Genomic DNA, 20806 nt, shown 5'->3' with positions numbered 1-20806 from the left:
CAGACACAGCATGAAAAGGAGGAGCTGGAGTGGAGGTGGGTTGCAAAGCAGCTTGCAGAGGAAGCAGCAACAGTAGGCAGGCCAGAGCATTTTAAATAGGGCTCCCTGAATGAGATTCGCCAGTTGGTTGCATACAAAGGAATCATGTGCTGACTCCCTTTCATCAATCAGCTGCTCCATCAGTTGATTGGCTGTTAGTCAACCAATGTAGCTGGGATGTGAGCTGAGTTTGACATCTTGTCCTGCCTGCACTAACGCTATGCTCAAATTTTGTGACTCTGACTTGCTCTCATCTAACCTCAGTCATCAGTAGTCCAGCACTACTGCAACTGGGACAGTTTGACCACAAGTGACAGACTTCCAGACATGCTAGCAAGATGTTAAAAAAGTCAAGAATTTGGAATACTTTCACAATTTGTGAAGATAATCCCTAAAAGTCAAGAGCCAGGTACGCCAAAGGAAACTGGCACAGCACAAATCTACAGCGAGCTTGGAAAACTCTAAGTAACAGCTTAGCCGTCTTGGAAAGTGATCTTTTTTCTCGCTATTATGGCTAACATTACTGTGACCCACATGCTAACAAAGTGGCTAATTGTCATTTTAGGTGCAAAAAAGTCTGACTTATGTCCTCATCTATCACTCACTGACCCCAAACCCTGACCCCACACCCTAACAAAGCTTCCATTAATTGCGGTTATTTCTCACTGAAGCTTCAATGCCCAAAAACTTGTATTCGGGATAGCCCTAGTGGTTACAGACCATCTCAGGCTTGTGCCCTCACCAACACTGACTCCACTGAGGTCGGTAATTCTGTAGAAAGACAATATCGATATCGATATTTAAACTCATCACCTAAACACATACACCCCTCCTGTCATGTGCCAGATTCACTGTCCCTCTCACTCCCACTGCCTCTCTCTTTTTACATCCATTGCCTTCCCCCTGACCTGTGTATACACAGTGTTGTGTGGCTTGGTTTGAGCCATTTTGTTTATTTCCCATGTACAGAGCCAAGGCTGTGTCTAAACACCACCACAAAGAGGACAGCTAGCAGACCGCAAGGAGATATTTGCTGAATTTGACAAAAAGCGTATTGCATTAGAATCGCTGACTGCACCTTTAAGACACATACTTCAGATTTAGGTTAAGTGTGTAGAATCCACTTATATAACAAGATAATGTTACACTTATGAGGCACAAAGGAAAGAAGAGCATGTAACCAAGTCTGCTCCATTTCTGTGCATGTCAAACCGAGCGTCTGAAGACTTACTGTGCTCTCTTGTTAACCATTAATGTCATTTGACCTACTTCTCTGGAGTTGAAGATTGTTGTCTTTATTTTTACACTGTTTAAGTGTAGTCCACACAGACGCCAGGGCCTACTGAGAGTAAGCAAGTGCCGCACATTTCGCTGGATGTCGTCTCCTGTGTTCAAATTCTAGTTCTTCACTTCAAACCTTACAACACAAAGCAGCACATATTCCCTGATGGAGAAGACTCTTCTTCAACCTCGTTACCTGAGCCACACAGATAGCAAACAAATAGAATTTTTAAGTTCTTATCATTTTAACGTGTGCCAGGAAAAGAACATCAAAGATTCTCAACAACTTTGCCCACCCACTGCCATGTGGTTTTCACATCTGCTCGGCCCAGTGACACACTGCCAAGGGAAACGCCGCCGCTCCTCTGAATGTAGCTGAGATAAGTTTCCTCAAGGCAAAAAGAGCCCACCTCTTGATGGCATCGGCAGCTGCTAACTGATATACAGGGTTTATGTGTGTGCATGTGTGTGCATGCCTCTCTGAGGTTCCAGACGGGTGTAAACAGCCTGCCAGTGCCAGGCTACACAATGTTCTCCATGCAGAGAATTTATGTGTAGTCATTAGCACATCCACTTTACCGTGTTCGTGAGGTCTGGTGCTAATATAGACTGCAAAAGCCGGACATTCTCTGTGAATACCTGAAAAATGTCAACAGATTAATATGGAAAATGAAGAAGCAATGCTGTTCTAATGACTTATTTCAAAATTATACAGCGTAGCACAAAATGTAACTTGTTTCCTTTTAAAATATCAAAGTATCTAGTCTAGTCAAGTACAACTATTTAGAGTGGTACTGAGAAGATCCCAAATCCTAGGGTTAAAGGAATACTTTACGTACAAAATAATCATTTGTATATCAATTACTTAATCCAATCTTAAGCTTGATTCATGAGGAAAACTTTGCTTTTCTCGCATGTTTCTTCAGTGAACAAAGGATCCAAAAACTGAGAAAATTCTCGATGAATTGGTGTAAAAGGGGACCGGGTTTGACAACAGCAAAACTAAAGCAAAACCAACACGTTCTTGCTCCGACCTCTTCACATAGATGCTTGGTCATGGACTCTGCACATCCAGATACGATGTGAAAGGTACACTGGGTGTGTTGGTTGTTGTTCTGACGCCATCGAGCGGCCACATATGATGCAGAGGTTAAGGGACGGCTATTTTCATCAGTGGGTGACACCGCAAGTCACTGCCCAAGCACTGGATTTCGACAACTTCTGAGTGAGGCTGGGTTGATCAAAACATTATTTACAAACTCTCACACAGCTCCTACAGTATAATCCAAGTCTAATGTCTCCAATTATATGCTCAGTACCTCCCAAACACATGCATTTTCACTAACACCTTACTCTAAAACAAACGCACACGCTTGCCTAGCACGCTACGCATATGCAGAAGTGTTTTAAAAAGTAAGGTTTTAGCAAAAATGCATGTGTTTGGGAAGGGAAGTCCTGAGCATGCTGGATAATGAGACTTGGATTATACTGCACGAGTTGTGTGACATTTTCTATACAGATGATTTGGTGTAGTTTTGCTAATGTTAAATCCGGCCCCCTTTTACTCCAATTCATCAAGAATTTTCTCAGTTTTTGGATTCTCCATTCATCTGAGGCATGTGAGAAAAACAAAGTTTTCTTCAGGAATTCAAACTAACATGGGGTGAGGAACTGTTAAACAAATATTTGTGGGTGACGAATTTTTGTAAATATTAGTTTTGGTATTTTCTGTGTCCAAGTGCACACCTGAGCAAATAAAAGCCAGCAAAACAAAACAAACAAGGAAGAAATGAACATCGGCAATTCTAGAAACAAATTTCTATGCTATAAGTCTGCATCTTGAATATGGTGACTGTCAAGTGAATACTGTCAAAATATGTGCATATGAATGATTAAGGCTAAGAGTGCACAGCCATACTAGCAGCTCTGTGGGACTCTTCTTACAGTGCTTTGATCTAAATGCTAACACTAGTCTGGTAACATGCTCCCACTGGCAATGCTAACATGCTGTTTGGCAGCTCTAACGTTTACCATGTTCATCACTGTCTTATTGTAGCGTGGTTGCATGCTAACAGTGGTAAAGTCACTAAACACAAAGTACAAGAGATGGGAATGTCAAAATTTGGACCTGATGATCGGGCTATAGGAACAATTAAAGGATCAACAAAGTTACAACACTTTACTCGGAGGGTGACATAAATGTCTGTCCCGACATTCATCCTAGTTGTTCAGACATTTCACTCAAAATCACAAATGTAAATATGATAGAGGTGCTACAAGAAAAGTCAGGGGCTCAACAAAGTCTGGGTTGATTTATCATCTGGGAACCATTAATATCCATACAAAATGTTATGCCAATCCATCTGATAGTTGCTGATATATTTCAGTCTAGACCAAAAGAATGGAGTGACTGACTGACTTTGTTGTCCCAAGAGACACTCTGAGATGTCATATGACCACAAAAGTAACAACCAGTGTTTTAATAACACAACATGTGGGAACCAGACTTTTATATGAGGCAGATAATAGACAGTAAGTTAAAGATTAAGGGTACTGTGTCCTAGTTCAAACAGAGAGAGTGACCCATACTATACAGGCAGTAAAGCCAGCATGCATGTACACAGATAACTACTTGTTGAACTTTCACCTACTTCAGCCTGTAACTCACACAAACACCTGTGACTCATCAGCTGACTCAGGATACGTGAAGAACACAGAAATGAGTCCAAACCGTTCTTTTCTTATCAGTGCGCCTGCCTTTAAGGGTTTCAAAGGCTGACCTTATTCAGTGCCTTCTTATCAGTGCAGTTCAGTGTGACGTGCACAAGGGGTTAAAGAGCAGCGGGTTTACAGCTGCTGCTTTATTACCTCATAGCTGTGGATTATTTTTATGTCATCAGTTATGTATTAATGAGGCCTGTCTGTGGATCATGACTACAGTATTGTTTAAATTATTAGTTGTTATTATACAGTCCTTTAACTTTCAATAAAATGCATTATTGTTAAACCGTACTTTTAAAGCAGTTATTTACCTCCACCAAAGACATCTTTTCAGTTCAGTCAATTTGTTACCAATTCAATTAAATCAAATTACGTCTACTTCACTTGATTCCTTCATTTAGATGGAAATGCAGACCTCACCCTGAAATGCCCTGATGAATAAACCCCATTCACTTTAAGTCTTTGTTGCCAGCATGCCGTGCAGGAAGTGAGAACATGTTAGTGGAAAAAGTTCAGTTTTACAGTTTTCATGCTTTCGGGAATAACTGCTTCCTGCATGGACCGTATACAAAGCAACCCTAGTTAGAGACAATATAACAGTGCTGTAAAGGCAGTGACAAAGAGACGCATAAATATATCACAAAGGCACTGCTGGTTGCCAGGACACACTTTAACAAGAGTTTTGACCCTGGTGCTCATTCTGCTCTTTGTTAGGCAGCTGATTTCTTCAGCTGTGCTGACATCTACTGGTCTGTGTTTGGACTAACAGTTATAAATGCTGGGAAACTGACACACATGTCCAGTAAGATGAGGGGGTTTCTTTAATCTTCTGCTAAAGATAACACATAATGTCAAATGGATGTACTTATCTTGGAATTAATTTAAATGAAAATAATGACTAAATAATTTGAAATCACTGACTTAATGTTGCTGATAACCTCTGATAGGTTAGTGGATTCTTCTGGGATATGATTACTCAGCTCTCCTGCTGAAGTATAGGTTTGTCTTTCTAATGACTTTTCAGGACTACATTGTGATTTGCAGTCTGTATTTTTACAGACAGTTCTGTATTTAAGTATTTTTTAAGTTTTAAATTTGCTTTTAAGACCATTCAGGTGTTGCAAATATAAAATGGTAGTACACTGGATAACACTTTAGTTCACAGCCTATAACATACAGCATTAATACTCCATAGTTACAGTGTAATCTTTTGTACCAGTACAGTATGCACCAATACATGCAGGTACAACATGAAGTTATGGAATAAGGGGGTATTTGGGACCTTACAAAGAACTTATATTGTAGTTATTATTTAACTGTGGGGTAGCCTACCTGTTCTATTACCTTTACAGGTTACAGTATGACCATAAAACTGAGCAAAAATTTGGAAATTTAAGGAAAGATTAATAAAACTCTTTAGGGATGCACAATAATATTGGCACTTTATTGGTATCTATGGATATTGGCTTTAAATAAACTATCATTATCAATCAACATGCTTTTTCTTAATTTGCACAATGAATAAATATTACATATATTTAAAAGTATTGTATTCCATGTCTCCATCTGCTGGTGGGCCATCACTATGAGAGTATGCATGCATTATATGATGTTAATTCCACTACAGAAGAGACTTGATGATCACTAACATTAGGTAGGGAGAAAAGTGGATATATCAACATTGATATCGATTATTGGTCAAATGAGTTGTTACATATCGGCATATCGGACATCAGCAAAAAATCCAATATCATGCATCCCTTGTGATTTTATTGCAGAATGACCTTATTACCAACAAACAGGCAAACTGCATTGTTCCTTTATAGTTCTGAGGTTCTTAAAATAACTACTCTCTACTACACCTGTGCCTTTACTTAGGAACATTAGGTCCAGGGGACAGAGTATTGTGATGGATACTGTGGGCCTCTGAAGACTGTCTCAGCTGTTATTCACCTCACCAGCAAACGTCATTAGCCGACTTAACTTGTGTATGACTTTGTGGCTGTGCCTGTCATTAACAGACACAGTTCACCCACCTTAGATATCACTCGTCGTTTGGTTTTAACATGTTATAACTGTAATCCAAAGTGTTATCAATAATAGTGCTTTGTAAGACTTCATCGTGTTTAATACTAAATAAAGATCCATTCAGACCTGCCATAAGACACGGCACAGGACATGCTCTCCTTTAAATAATAATAATTGTATGGTGTGGTGTTTACACAAAATAGTTTAACTAGGTAAAAATTCTTAAAATCATATCTGCCCTACAGCCACCCAGGTCAGAGCGGTCTCCCGACGGCACCCCCATCGGGAGACCAGGAACAACTCTCAGTGTGGTAGGCCCCCATGAGGAAACACTGGAGCTAAAAGCTGAGGGACTAAAACAGTAAGATAGGATAAAAGGTATAAAAAGAACCAAATAAACAAAAAGCTATTTAGCTCATAAAATTGAGTTAGTAGCTAGGTAAGAATGATCTAAAACAGAGACATAAAATGCATCAAAACTAAAACCTATAGGCTAACTAAAATAACAAAAGATAAAGGTTAAATGAGATAAGAACGTAAAAAGAGGAAGGGTAAGAATATAAAAAATAAATAAAAAATAGATAATAGATGGATAAATCGGTTATAAGAGGAATTTAAAATAGATAAATAAAGAGATCAGTTAAAAGCCTGATTAAAAAGATGAGTCTTGAGCCTCTTTTTAAAAACATCAACAGTCTCTGCAGCTCTGAGGTTCTCCGGCAGGCTGTTCCACAATCGGGGGCCATAATAATTAAATGCCGCCTCCCCGTGTGTTTTAGTCCTAACTTGTGGTATGGTTAAAAGGCCGGTGCCGGAGGACCTCAGGGTCCGCGAGGGTTGATATGGTAAAAGCAGGTCAGATAAATAAGAAGGCCCAAGACCGTTAAGACATTTAAAAACTAATAAAAGAACCTTAAAATCGATCCTGAAGCGCACGGGGAGCCAATGCAGCAATTTTAAAACTGGTGTAATGTGCTCCCGCCCTCTGGTCCTCGTCAGCACTCGTGCAGCTGAATTCTGTAATAATTGTAGATTTGAGATACTCTTTTTGGGAAGACCAGAGAGCAGGGCATTACAATAATCTAACCTACAGGAGATAAAAGCATGCATCAGCACCTCCGTGCTGGCCTGAGAGAGAAACGGGCGGACTCTGGCTATATTCTATACTATATATTAAGGTGGTAGAAACCTGCCTTTGTTATGTTTTTACTATGTGGAATAAAACAGAGCTCAGAGTCAAAAATCACACCCAGATTTTTTACAGATTGTGTTGGTTTAAAATCCTGTAGTTTTGGTAAAAGTTTCTCTCTCTGGACTTCAGGACCAATGACTAAAACCTCTGTTTTGTCCTGGTTGAGCTGCAGGAAATTTGCTGCCATCCATGACTTTATATTTAAAATGCAGTTAAAAAGGGCATCAATTGGCCCTGTGTCATCAGGAGACACGGCGATGTACAGTTGCGTATCATCAGCATAACTATGAAAGCTGATGCCGTGCCTCCTGATGACGTCCCCCAGAGGAAGCATGTAGAGATTAAAAAGAGTTGGACCTAAAATTGACCGCTGGGGGGTGCGTGACAGTAGACAGCAGCGGATCAGACATGTGTTCTCGCTCTTCCAGCAACTTAAAATCAATCAGATAATCAGATAAAATCCTCAACCAGTTAAGCGATGTGGTTAAAAATGACCAATATCTAAAAAAGTGTAACATGAAAGAGTGGTTTAATACTGGATAAAAAAATCATCAAAGAGAAATAACAATGAGCAAAACATCTTTCTGAGTAGAGATACAACAAAGATTACAATAACAGACCAAAGGATAAAGTCTAGTGTTTACACTCTATCCAACAGGAGGGCTCAGAGTTGTCAGTGCAAGGGTTAAACTTTGTTTGTCTTTGTGTGCCATTAGCTTATGCTGCAAAGAAACAACAAAACATTATGTTCCCTTCTGACTGCATCTCCATGTCTCCCTCTCACTCTTTTCTATGCTGTCATTCTCTCCCCGTCTGTCCCCCTCTCTCTGTGCTGTCTGCCATTAGCTTCGAGAGCAATGCTGCAACTGGACAGCAGGTGTGCTCTTTAGCACTGCAGCACACAACCCACTGCAGTGCTACCATGGCTGTGTGTGTAAGAGTGTGTGTGCGTGTATATGCGTCAGGCGTGCCTGCCAGCTTGGCCACTGCTGCTCCTGCCACTCTGCTGAAGGAGAGGGGGGAGAGAGAGGACGCTGGAGGAGTGAAGGGGGAGAAAGAGAGACAGAGAGAGGAAGAAGGTGAGAGAGAGTCCAGGCCCAAATAAAGCCATGGGGGCCGGGGCTGGGCTGGGCCCCCCTTTGCTATAAATACGCTGGCCGCCTGGAGGTTCGGGTTTGGTGGTTGGGGCTTGGGACCGGCGACCACCACTGCTGCTGCAGCCTTCCTCAAGAGAGCCTCCTCCGTATTCTCATCATCCTCATCAACCTCCTCCTGGTCATCAGTGTTCCGGGCAGACAAGATGCCTCGCGTGGACTCAGACCTCAAGCTGGACTTCAAGGATGTGCTCTTCAGACCCAAGAGGAGCAGCCTGAAGAGTCGCTCAGAGGTCAGTGCTGTTAATTAGTGGTACTCTGTAATCCAAATATTACAGCTACAGTTCAGTCAAACAAGGGACCGGGGTACTTCTCAGGAGGAGTAATCAGTTTACCGCTGTATTCAGGAAGTACACTTACGTTTACGCCTCTATGGCGAGTGACGCAATAGGGTTAGTTAACTATTTATACATGGGGATGGCTGGTAGGAGGGGGGGCTGCCTTTTGGGGCCTATTAACCCTGTTTGCTGGGGAAGGATGTCTCACTAAAGCCGAAAAGTGCATGCTCACTGTAATTCTATATGCGTGTGTCTCCTTGGTGTCTTGCTTTGTGTGAGCCGGGTGGTGTACACTGCCTTTGTACTTCAGTGAGCAAAACAGCTACCCTGAATGAGCATGTAACAGCGGGGTGACCTTCTTAAAGGTGACAGAAAACAAGGCCAGCCTGCTCCAGACGGAGGCTTTAAACACTAACATCTACAAGTAGAGAGAATAACAAAAGAAAAGGAAGAGTGACAGATATATATACAAAAAGGTTTTGATCAGAATAGACTTGCTTTTGTCACTGTCATTTTATGCTGGCGTAACAGGCCACAGTCTAGCACCCAATGATTTGGCTCTCTGGGACGACACAACCCTCTCCTTGTTGTTTCATCCTCGCAACTTCCTCAACTTAGCTGTCTGTCACCAGATCAGGGACTGGTACCGATACAAGATCACACTACTGGCGTGGTGGTACTGGATCCAAGGTGGACGGTGGAATTGGCTAAGAGTTGGCTACTGAGACCTGCCAAGCAACACGAGGCACAGGAGAGTTCTCAGAAATGTTGTTTAAAAATAGTACTGTGTGTCGGAGTCAGCCAGAGCACATTCCATATGCCACAGAGATATCATGATAACATAAGAAACACTGACGCAGATAACAGCACAGAGAATAGCCAGATCTACAGCATGTGTGCTGAGTGTGGTAAAAGACAATTCTATATTTCATCACCTCATTCCTGACATTCCATCTTATCCTACCTGTAACTAATGAAATAAAAACCCTATGATTTAAGATGTCAATAGTTTACACAAGATGACTTCACTGCAGCATTCCAATAAACTCCATCCAAATCTAATGGCACGTGCACTCTGCTTTTGTTTAAATAATTGCTGCATTAACAGGAGCAGAGATCCATCTGTCAAAGCTAAGCATCCCAGACATGCATCATTGTTTGGAGGAAAGGATGGTATATGAACATCATGGATAATAAACGGCATCAATAACAAGAGACCACGTTAAAGATGGTCGGTAATCGAGCACTGATGCACAAATACACCTGTCCCTTCAATCTGGACTTTTTCAAGTGTTTTACAGATGCTGATGTGAGTTTTCACTGCAGCATTGGAGCTAACAAAACCACCTGCAACATGCCAATAAATAGAAGATCACAGACAATGTAAGGTCCTTCAAATCTTCTTAGCCCAGAAGCTCTCTATTGAAAATAATTCATTGGTGTGTCTCAAAAACTTTGATCACATTAAGGTGGAATTACAAAGATTATACAGATTTTATCACCAGTAAAAATCATATATATCCACAGCTAACAAAAGTGTCATAGCATAAATTCCAGGGATGCTTTATAACCGGGGTAATTTGATCCATGTGTTTGTCATACTTTGTCATAATTTACTGTTAGACTGGAAAATCCTGCTGAGTCAGTGTTCTGGGTATAAAAAAAGAGGCTTGTATTGATTTGCTCCAGCACGACAATGCATATGCACAACCGGACGCTCCTCCCTTCTCATCCATACTCCTTTCACCGCTTTCCTCTTCCTCCCGCCATTATGAGTTATAGCCTCATTTTTGCTGTGGCTCTGAAAGTTATTGCACCGTGAAGGTTATGGCACACTTTGTGCTGTTAGCCTATTTCCACGACTGAAGTAGTTTTGCATAATAAATGTCTTGGCTCTGCTGAATAACTGCATCCAGCACTATGAAACTGTGAGATTTAAAGGGACAGTCTACGTCAAAATCAAAACCACATATTTTTCCTATTACTTACAGTGCTATTTTTCAATCTAGATTGTTTTGGTGGGAGTTGCCAAGTGTTGGAGATATCAGCTGTAGAGATGCCTTCTCTTAATTATATGATGGAAGTAGATGGCACTGCCAAAAAAAAGGCGGAACAGCAATGTCTTTTTTTTTTTTTTTTCCAAGTAAACGTGACCCAGTTACTCAAGATAATCTACAGACGTTGTTGTTAACGGTTTCTTTTAGGAATTATTTTCTCTCTTCTAAACCATGCCTGCCATATCACCACACAGAGGGAAGTGTGCATCTACTCATGGATGAGAGGCTCGTGCTCGTACCAGTGCGAGATGTAAACATTAATGGCGTCCTCCTTAGCTGAGCTTAGGGATGCACCGATCCGATATCTAGATCGAATATCGGCCCTGATATCATCAAAATAGATGGATTGGGTATCGGGAAATGCAACCTATACCTGAGGCGATCCTTTCCCTTTAAATCTATTGTGACGTGAGCTACGTCACACGTCATGGAGCGAAGGAGAGACTCTGCTGTGTGGAGGTATTTCACACTATTTCAACTGCTGTTGCACAATTGTTTGTTTTTTTTAAAAATAAATAATTCATCATTGCATTAATGTGTTTCATCTTGTTTCATTTTATCTTAGGAAATAACTGTGTAGTCATCAATGCCTGATGCCTCTAGTCTTTTCTGTTCTACATGTAAAGGTATATAGCTTTTTAGGTCAACCATGGTATCGGATCGGTATCGGGTATCGGCTGATACTCAAAGCCACAGCATCGGGATCGGTATCGAAACTGAAAAAGCTGGATCGGTGCATCTCTAGCTGAGCTTTAACATTAGTTAGCTCAGTGGTGCTAGGTGGGCTAGCAGTAGATGCACATTTCCTTCTGCACGCTGACACAGTTGGTGGGTGTAGTTTGGTAGAAAGAAAATAGTTCCTACATGAAACTACTCACAACAAGGTCTGTGGATTATCTTGAGCAACCGGGCCATGATTTCTGGAAAGAGACATTGCTGTTGAGTTTTTCAAATGTATTTTTTGGCACTTAAAGCACCACAAGTTGAGTGCAATCTGGTTCCATTATACTGGAGAAAAGGCAGACATTTCTATGGCCGATATCTTCAACGCTCGTCAACGAACTAACATTAGCCACCATAAGCTGGTGGTAATACCAGGCCGAGCAGCAGCAGAACTCCTGAACAGATTAAACTGAGCAAAGGTGTGTATCATTACTTAAGAATTAAACTTTTCATTTGTAAGAAGAAAAATGTGTTACTTCTTCTTTGTGACTCACTTGAAAAGGAAATTGCGTGTATAAACTCCACTGATACTGAGCAGCGAACAGTTCAGCTGCAAAGTCATGTTAACTCATTGGAATAAGATTTATTTATAGCAGATCTTTTCGAAAGGAATCATAGCTATGATGTGCATCATCAGCACAGATATACTTTCCTGTAAAGGGAGCAGCTTGTGTGTCACAATGGGCCCCGCTTGTTTCATGTAGCTTATCAGATTACAGAGGCACTGGCTAAGCTAACCCCTGGATCTAAATGATTCAGTGCATCCCCATTAAGACTCGGAACATGAACCACAGGAGGTGCTCCCATTTTCAAGCTGTGTCCCTCAGTCAGCTTTAGAGAAAAAATAAGTCACATAAAACACTTTCCCAGTAGGCTATGATTAATGTTAATGAAACAAGTTTACGGAATTACACGTGTCTCTCCCCGCTCAGGTGGACCTTCAGAGGACCTTCACATTCCGCAACTCCAAACAGACCTACACTGGCATCCCCATTATCGCTGCCAACATGGACACCACAGGGACGTTTGAGATGGCGCAGGTCCTCAGCAAAGTGAGTTTACACAACTGAATGGATGAAAAATAAATAACAGCATCACTGTCTCTGTGTGGGCCTGCCAAGATCTCTATCTTCCACTGAGATTTATTTGCAAGTAGTTGACACAGAATCAGGAAACAAAAACCAGGATGCTGTGGGGAGCCAGGGGAAAAATGTGAATTAACAGCCTTGTCCTAGAAGCAGTTAGACATCTGCTAGCTTGTGGGATGTTGCTCGTTTTCTTTTGTAACAGCTAAATCAAAATGTCTGTAATCTTTGAATCAGAAGTTATGAACTGACTACTCAGCCTGACAATATATTGTTTTCTTGCATATAAATGGCCTGAGACAAGCAATTTCTCACATTTAAATCAAAAGTAGAGATCTTACACCGATCAGCCAAAACATTAAAACCACTGGTGGGTGAAGTGAATAACACTGATCATCTTGTTACAGTGCAATGTTCTGCTGGGAAACCTTGGATCCTGGCATTCATGTGGATGCTACTTGACATGTTCCACCCAGCCGAACACCGTTGCAGACCAAGTAAACCCCCTCATGGCGATGGCACTGGTCGATGGCAGTGGCCCCCCAGCAGGACAATGCACCCTGCCACACCACAAAAATGGAATGGCCCCAGGAATGGGTCAAAGAGCTCAAGGCATTAACTTGGCCTCCAAATACCCCAGATCCCAATCTGATTGAACATCTGAGGAATGTGCTGTCACCCCAGAGGTACCTCCGATCCATGGTGGGTCCTTGGACCAGACTTGGCTCTGACCTGTCAAGGCATGGACACAGGACCTCTGGAGGGTGTCCTTTGGTGTCTGGCATCAGGGCGTTACTTTCAGATCTTTTGAGTCCCGTGGGTTGCGGGGTGGGGTACCAACACATCTTACCGATGTTTGATCAGATCGGGATCCAAGGAATTTGGAGGCCAGGTTGATGCCTTGAGCTCTTTGTCTCGTTCCTCAGACCATGCCTGAGGCATTTTTGTGGTGTGGCATGGCGTATTGTCCTGCTGGGGGGCCACTGTTACTGAGGAGTGCTGTTGCCATGAGGATGGGTACCTGGTCTGCACTGGTGTTTAGGTGGGTGGAGCATGCCAGGTGGCATCCATATGAATGTCAGAGCCCAAAGTTTCCCAACAGAACATTGCATTGTAACAAGATGATCAGTGTTATTCACTTCACCTGTCAGTGGTTTTATGTTTTGGCTGATCGGTGTACATTGCAAATGAAGACAAAAATGGGAATATGAATGTTTATGTTTGTTAAATCATTTCTTTATTTTACATCTTGTTGTCTCCCTTTCTTTCTTTGTCTTTAGCACACCCTCTTCACAGCCATCCATAAACACTACTCTGTAGAGGACTGGAAAAACTTTGCTGCTAATCATCCTGAATGCTTAGAGGTAATTTCCCCAATGTTTACACCTTTTTTAAAGAAGCTGTATCTCACCCCAGAGTCTGAGGCGAGATCGTCTGCACATGATTCTCAACATGGAGGTGGCTGAGTCAGCGGCTAGCAGCTAATGGTGCTAACTCCATAAACAGTGCTGACAGAGCTAACATCGTTAACCTGAGAGGGAAACAGAGGGTGGGCACTATGCTTAGATACACACACAGGGACTCACATGCACTAGTATGAACGTGGCACCAGATGGTCTACCATGACAACGAACAGAATAGCTCGGATCACAACTCACACAGAGGTAGCATGACTTAATTCTCTGCTCAGGATACGATTACTCCACTATATCTTTAAATAGAAAATAGTGGTCTAAGTGTTGCAGCTCCTTTAAGTAGCTTGTTCCTCATTAGAAACAGGAACATAATTACACATGCTATTTACAAAGGTCTCCTTCTAAAAGGTAATTGTGGTTTCTCTCTCCAGCATGTAGCCGCCAGCTCAGGCAGCGGCACCGCAGATCTGGAGAAGCTGTGTGCCATCTTGGAAGCCGTCCCCGCCCTCAAGTACATCTGTCTGGACGTGGCCAACGGCTACTCTGAGTACTTTGTGGAGTTTGTCAAGACGGTCAGAGAAAAGTTTCCCAAGCACACCATCATGGTAAGAGAGATGGTTCACCACTTTGGCTGGAAGATTGTGTCTTGGGGCTAATAATGTCTGTTTTGCAGGCTGGTAACGTGGTAACAGGGGAGATGGTGGAGGAGCTCATCCTCTCCGGTGCTGACATCATCAAAGTGGGCATTGGACCAGGTGGGTGGGTACGACTGTCTGAGTGTGTCTCGAAATAGTCTGAGAAGTGTGCTTCCTCTAAATCAACACAAAACTGTCCCGGCCTTGCACACAAACACAGACACCACTGAGACAGGAGACAGGCAAACACACTAGCCTTTAACAGCAAGGTTTGACTTGGAGTCGTTTTTACTTTATAGCACAGTGCTACATGGTCCACTTGCAGGATTTGAGTTACAACTCAGAGGTTGCTGTAAATAGAGTACAAGTACAACATGGTTTTATTACCAGTAGATTACCCTTTGTTGATGCACCAGAACCTTTTTTAGAAACCATCATAAAATTCCAACTTTAAAAGAAGAAAGAGCTCTAGTGTCAATTATTTGATATTGGCAAGGTTTGCCAGATCTCCTAAGGGCTTGTAAAGGTAAATAGTCAATGCAATTCATTTCTGTCTGCTATACTGACAGGGAAAGAGTCCTCTGCTTGTGGAGCTATGCAGGCAGTACCTAAATGTACCATGATGCACTGCATACAAGCCTCTGATACATATCATTATTTTTTGATGACCAAAACATAGCATTACATGGCCAAAATACTCATTCAATCATCATCTGCCCTCTCTGCCCTGCTGGTCTTGGTTATCTTTTCCAGTTTATCGTCATGATCCTGAAGAAGGTCTCATTCAGCACACCTCTGTCCAAGTGAGGAGTAAAACTTTCATGTTTTTGCCATCACTAGTAACACATACATGGGCTTTTTTGGGGTTGGCATGGGCAACAGCATATAACAAAAAGTGGAGAGGGGTGAGAACAAGGAAGTTCTGTTTTTGAGTGGCATCTAGAGAACGATGTAAAATCCAACCTGTAGTTCTATCTTGCATCTAACTGCGTCACCGTCAAGTCAAAAGCCAGCACTGGACGCAGGAAGAACGACAGATTTTGCAGCTGTGAACTCAGCTTTCTCTGTAAGTATAGTGTAGTATGCACTAAGGATTTATTTCTTCAATCAGCTACATTTACCATCAACACTGATGTGTCATCTGCATAAAAGGTGGTAAATTTTCCCTTTAAATAGCTTGTTCCAAATGAGTTAGACAGTCTCTTCGATCGTCTGGTGCTCTTTTCTGTCTCCAGCCTGTAGACAAGCCCCTGAACTGAGAGCGCCAGATCTGAAAGACAACAACTTCCTGTAGCTACAGCAGCACCAGGGATGGTTACATGAAGATGGACTTCTCTAATGTGTGCACTGTGGACTTTGTGTTGCAGGGTCTGTGTGCACGACAAGGATCAAGACAGGAGTGGGCTACCCACAGCTCAGTGCTGTAATAGAGTGTGCAGACTCAGCTCATGGACTCAAAGGACACATTATCTCTGTAAGTCCCACATCATAGCACGGAAATATAATAACAAGGGACAGCCAGAGTTGCTGAAGTTAGTATGTAGTAATATCAAGAATACTGCACTTCTCCAAACTATCTTCCTCTGTGTGGATTGGAAGTCACATAGGGTTTGGTGGGCATCAGTCCAAAAAAATTTAATTAACGATGTTGAAGTCAGACAAAAGGCCGTCCTTCAGAGGATACAGCACTGCAGCAAAATATGTTTGAGTATAAAATATGTTTTAATAAACAACAGGAATTCACAATAGCTGTTGTCTGCATCTGATAAGGTCCTGACAAGGAGCCTCACCTAATCCATAGTGTAGATCAACATGATAGCCTGAGTAATAATAACTGTGGATAATTAGTGATTCAAAGAGGTTTATTTGCTGAAGCGTACTGTAATGTCAATTTTAAAATAATTTAACATGAGTCCACTATATGCTGTTGCATAAAGCCTCTAATAGTTTCTAGCTGTGTAGCCACTAGAGGGCACCCTCAGTCTACCAAGGCAGGTAGAATAATATGAAAAACTTTTTGGCCTGTGATTCAGTATGAAGCCATATGACTGACATGTATTTATTCTCTGTTCAGGATGGTGGCTGCAGTTGCCCAGGAGATGTAGCTAAGGCCTTTGGTAAGTATTCAACCCACATATTGGGACACACATGACATATATGTGCTGTACTGTTCTACAAATCTAACCACCACGACTTCTCTGCCTTTGCTCCTCAGGTGCAGGGGCTGACTTTGTAATGATGGGAGGAATGCTTGCAGGCCACGACCAGTGCACTGGAGAGGTCATCGAGAAGAACGGCAAGAAATATAAACTCTTCTACGGCATGAGCTCCGACACCGCCATGAAGAAATATGTGGGTGGAGTTGCCGAGTACAGGTGAGAGGCTGATATCAGGAAATCAGTTCATAAATCTGGTTCCATCAGTATGCTTTTAAGGATTCTTATTCTCCCTGATGAAACTGTTGAAAAAGAATCATTTCCCTACTTTCTCCTCCCTCTGCTCTGCTCTCAGGGCGTCTGAGGGGAGGACGGTGGAGGTTCCCTATCGAGGAGATGTTGAGAACACCATCCGCGACGTGCTGGGGGGCCTCCGCTCCACCTGCACCTACGTGGGTGCCGCCAAGCTCAAAGAGCTGAGCAGGAGAACCACCTTCATTCGTGTCACACAACAGTCCAGCCAAATGTTCACTTCGTAGGGTGTAAACCAAAAATGCACACTCAAACACTCACACAGACACCTCGACATCATCACCCAACCTGTTTCTCTCAGGATATGTGCTGTCAGAAAGCTGTTAGTTTCCTGCAGGTTGCGATTAAAATTAATTCAAAGGTTGACTTGACACATTCTCCTTGAAGAATCACATCCTCTAATCAACCGAACCCTACGGCGAGTGGGTTTACATGCTTATATACTGTCTAATATTCTTTTGAATTTACCAGATTTAATTTTTTGGAAATAGAAATGTCATGTTCCAGATACAGGAGCTTGGACAAATTTTTCTCAGTTTGGGAATAAGAGAGTAAGACTTCTAAGGCATGTGCACTTCAGATCTAATCTTCCAAAATACTCTTTTAACTTGTGTATATGAAGTGGCATCGCATGTAGACACACTCAGCAGGAGGAGGTTGATACTCGTGCTCGGATCACTGGGGGAAACTATTCTGCTCGACTGTGTGTTGGAATGAACGTGCAAATCAATATGCAAGATCCAGAGACGCCAACCTTTAACTGTCACTGGAGAAATCATGTTGCAATAAACTGCATGCAGAAGCCTCTGCTAACTTCCTCAGTGGTGTTGATCATTCTGTGAATCTGAATTATACTCCTGACGGCAGACAACATTATAGTGTATCTCTCCATAGTGTCGTGTGCATGTTTATTCCCTGTATGTCAAGAAGACTGAGCCAGCTGAACACGATGACCTCTGGATTTATGTATCCCAAACATTTCACAGACCTGATTTACCCTGCTGTGCATGTAACAGTCGCATTTAAGTCACTGATTCCACTGTGCCTGACATTTTAAGTCAAGGGCATCTTGTGGTTTCTACTGCATTAAAGCTCTTGTACTTTAAGCAAAGAACTTCAGGGAAAAGTCATGTAAAGAGACAATAAAACACTACTGAATTGAAATCCTAAAATACTGGAAAAGCAGCACTTACACAGTTCCACTGCGAGTGCAAACAAGACAGTAACTGGTGGAAATAAACTAAAATGATCAGAGAATGATCAGTGTGATTTTTTTTTCTGGACACTATATAATTGTTTAGAGGTTTCAATGAAAACTTTTTTTTTTTTAATGTCAGGATTTCAGGACAACACAGGGAAAAAAAATCCATCTGTCTAAGACTGTGGTGTCCAATTGTGTTTGAATGGGGCCCAGATTAGATAGTATGGAAAAAACCTGGGGCTGTTTCTCAAATGATATGGGTAATAAAATAAAAGAAAAGCCCATACAAATGAGACAAAGAACTGTTTCTGCCACCTAGCAGGAAATGTCTGCTGCTAGGCAACCATTAGTTCGCTTGTTTATTCTCTGTTTATGAAAACACATTAGTGCTGGATAACAGCACTTAGTGCATGTCGACAAACTGTATGATCGTCTTGGCATTGTGAGGTGAAGAGAAAAAATGCAAGTAGAGAAAAAATTAAGTGAACTTGCTGGATTAACCAATATTGTGTGGTGGGCCACGTACAGTTTAGTTTGAAAGACAAGCTGGGGGCCGTTTAAAATCACTCTGCAGGCCACGATTGGCCCCCGAACTCTGGACATGCAACTATCCTCTGTTAGATTTTCTAAGATTGTGATTAACCATTAGCATAAGCTCCGCCCCTACACTATATAAGAGCTAGAGCCAGTGAGTTGTTGTTTGAAAAAATAAATAAAAAACAAACAGGACATTCTGTTGCAGACTGAAAAAAATAGGGTTCATTGTCAGGCACGTCAGCGTCCTCTGGCTCCAAATTTGATTCTGGCTGTGGTGGCTCAAACATGCATGGCTGCACAAGTCCAATAAAACTCCTAGATGGAGCATCCATTGTAGTGCTACAATTAAAAGAGGCTGCAGCATATCTTCCGTGCAGGGCTGAAAAGAGAACTAGACTCTTTACTGAAGTAAAACAACTGTTAATGTGAAAGATATTTGACTCAAGTAAAATTACTCAGTAAAAAGAAGACTATTACAATCTACAATAAAAGATGGAATGTTATATGATGATAGATGATGCTGACCTTAAGGCTACAAAATAAACTGCATTAACTGTCAATGCCACAGAGTCCTTAAGTCCAAACCAACTATAAATTAATTTTCTATAGATGGCACTTTGCAGCCTGTGCATACAAATAATTATCAAATATAGACATCCAAGTGCCTTCTCGGTATAGCTTCGCTTAAATTAAACTAAACAGAAAAGAGACTAGACAAACAAAATGTCAGCCAATAAAAGTCTGTGGACATCATGGCAAGTGCAACAAGCCTCATTAAGCCAGATAAACTGAACAGCCTGACACTGGTAGACAACACCGAGCTGTATAACACCCCAACGACTGCAGCCACAATGACACATTATAGAGAAAGACAGCATGCACTGCACACATGGCACACACACAACGCTAAACGCCATGTTACCAGGCAACAAAGTGGTTGCTGATGCTTTTATCTGTGCAGTTTGTTGTTGCACTCACCTGTCTGAACGTCCTCCTCAGTCTGCTCCAGGTTCAGCCTCTCAATGCAAATCATAAGCAGCCCAGTCAGTCTCTGTGTGATCAGGAGTTATTGTCACAAACAGCAGACAGTCCTCACTGAAGGTAAAAGTTCCTCAGCGAACGCAGAAATCACTTCTGGAGGAGCATTTTAGCCAGACCCAGCATGCACCTGGTGTACAGGTGCGTTTGATTTGCGCCACTCAGTGGTGCTGGTGGGGTGTTGCATTCAATCAGGGATTAATTCAAATTCATGCAACTTTTTCTAACTATGGCAAGTTACAATAATGCTGACGTCACCCGATAATGGCGTCATCCTTCATTTTATGGCTTTTTTTTTAATTTGAAAAGGGACTTTACTGTCCATACCCACAGTTTCTTTCATGTCCTGCAAAATGGAGCGAAGAAATCCTACATCTCTCTGTTTTGGGGGTTAAAAAAACACAAATGTGCTGTTTTCTTGAACTCAAGTAACCATTTATTTTGTCACCACATATAAATCCTGCTGTGTAATATATGCTTTAACCCCAAAATCATTTTCTTTTGAGATTTAAGATTCTTTATTTGGAATGTCTGCAGGATCGTCATCATTTCACTGCTCTCTCCTTTACAGTGACGATAGCTTTGGCACAGAATAATGTATCATCTGTTTGCTCTGCTTTTATTTGTGCAGCATGCATGAGAGGATGGCAGAGCAAAACTGTCAACGACCACCAGAGCAGGAACATTGTTTTTAGTTCAATGTAGGAGCCGTATTCACACAGTCTGAGAATCCTTTTAGAAAGCTCCTAAATTAGCCTGAAAATTTTTAGTAAGGAGTCCTAGCTTAGGAGTGATTTAGGAAAGCTCTCAGAGCAACTCTGAGCAAGGAAGAGACAAAAACTTTTATCTTAGTGAGGAGGTGTGGTTGACCCTGTTGCTTGGTGTGATGCTTGCTTTTAACAGATGTGATTGGTTGTCACAAACACGTTCTTCTGTGAGCCTGCAAGGTGTGGA

At 41.9% G+C, this 20806-nt stretch overlaps 2 protein-coding genes across 2 annotated transcripts in view; one reads left to right on the top strand and one right to left on the bottom strand.

Annotated features, from left to right (window-relative positions):
• The window catches only part of LOC126383654 (uncharacterized), a 62709-nt gene extending 42815 nt beyond the window's left edge, over positions 1–19894 (bottom strand). Inside the window, exon 1 of the mRNA XM_050034237.1 lies at positions 19793–19894. The gene's annotated coding sequence lies outside the window, so the exon portion shown is untranslated. The remainder of the gene's footprint in view (positions 1–19792) is intronic.
• On the top strand, positions 8266–18329 carry gmpr (guanosine monophosphate reductase). Its single transcript, XM_050034232.1, has 9 exons — positions 8266–8648; positions 12406–12525; positions 13839–13922; positions 14405–14578; positions 14647–14728; positions 15976–16082; positions 16683–16725; positions 16824–16983; positions 17120–18329. The coding sequence occupies exons 1-9, from the start codon at positions 8562–8564 to the stop codon at positions 17301–17303; spliced, it is 1041 nt and encodes a 346-aa protein (XP_049890189.1). The 5' UTR covers positions 8266–8561; the 3' UTR covers positions 17304–18329.
• Positions 19895–20806: the final 912 nt, after the last annotated feature.

The sequence above is a fragment of the Epinephelus moara genome, chromosome 22 (assembly GCF_006386435.1).
Source record: "Epinephelus moara isolate mb chromosome 22, YSFRI_EMoa_1.0, whole genome shotgun sequence".
In the NCBI taxonomy this organism is placed as follows: domain Eukaryota; kingdom Metazoa; phylum Chordata; class Actinopteri; order Perciformes; family Serranidae; genus Epinephelus; species Epinephelus moara.
Note: the sequence above shows the minus strand (reverse complement) of the source record. Positions and strands in the feature narration are given on the sequence as shown.

Excerpts from the sequence above, each read along its gene's own strand:
- gmpr (XM_050034232.1), top strand. The coding sequence starts at position 8,562 with ATGCCTCGCGTGGACTCAGACCTCAAGCTGGACTTCAAGGATGTGCTC. Across the intron at positions 12,526-13,838 it reads TGGCGCAGGTCCTCAGCAAA|CACACCCTCTTCACAGCCAT; the intron begins GTGAGTTTACAC and ends CTTTGTCTTTAG. Across the intron at positions 14,579-14,646 it reads TTCCCAAGCACACCATCATG|GCTGGTAACGTGGTAACAGG; the intron begins GTAAGAGAGATG and ends TCTGTTTTGCAG.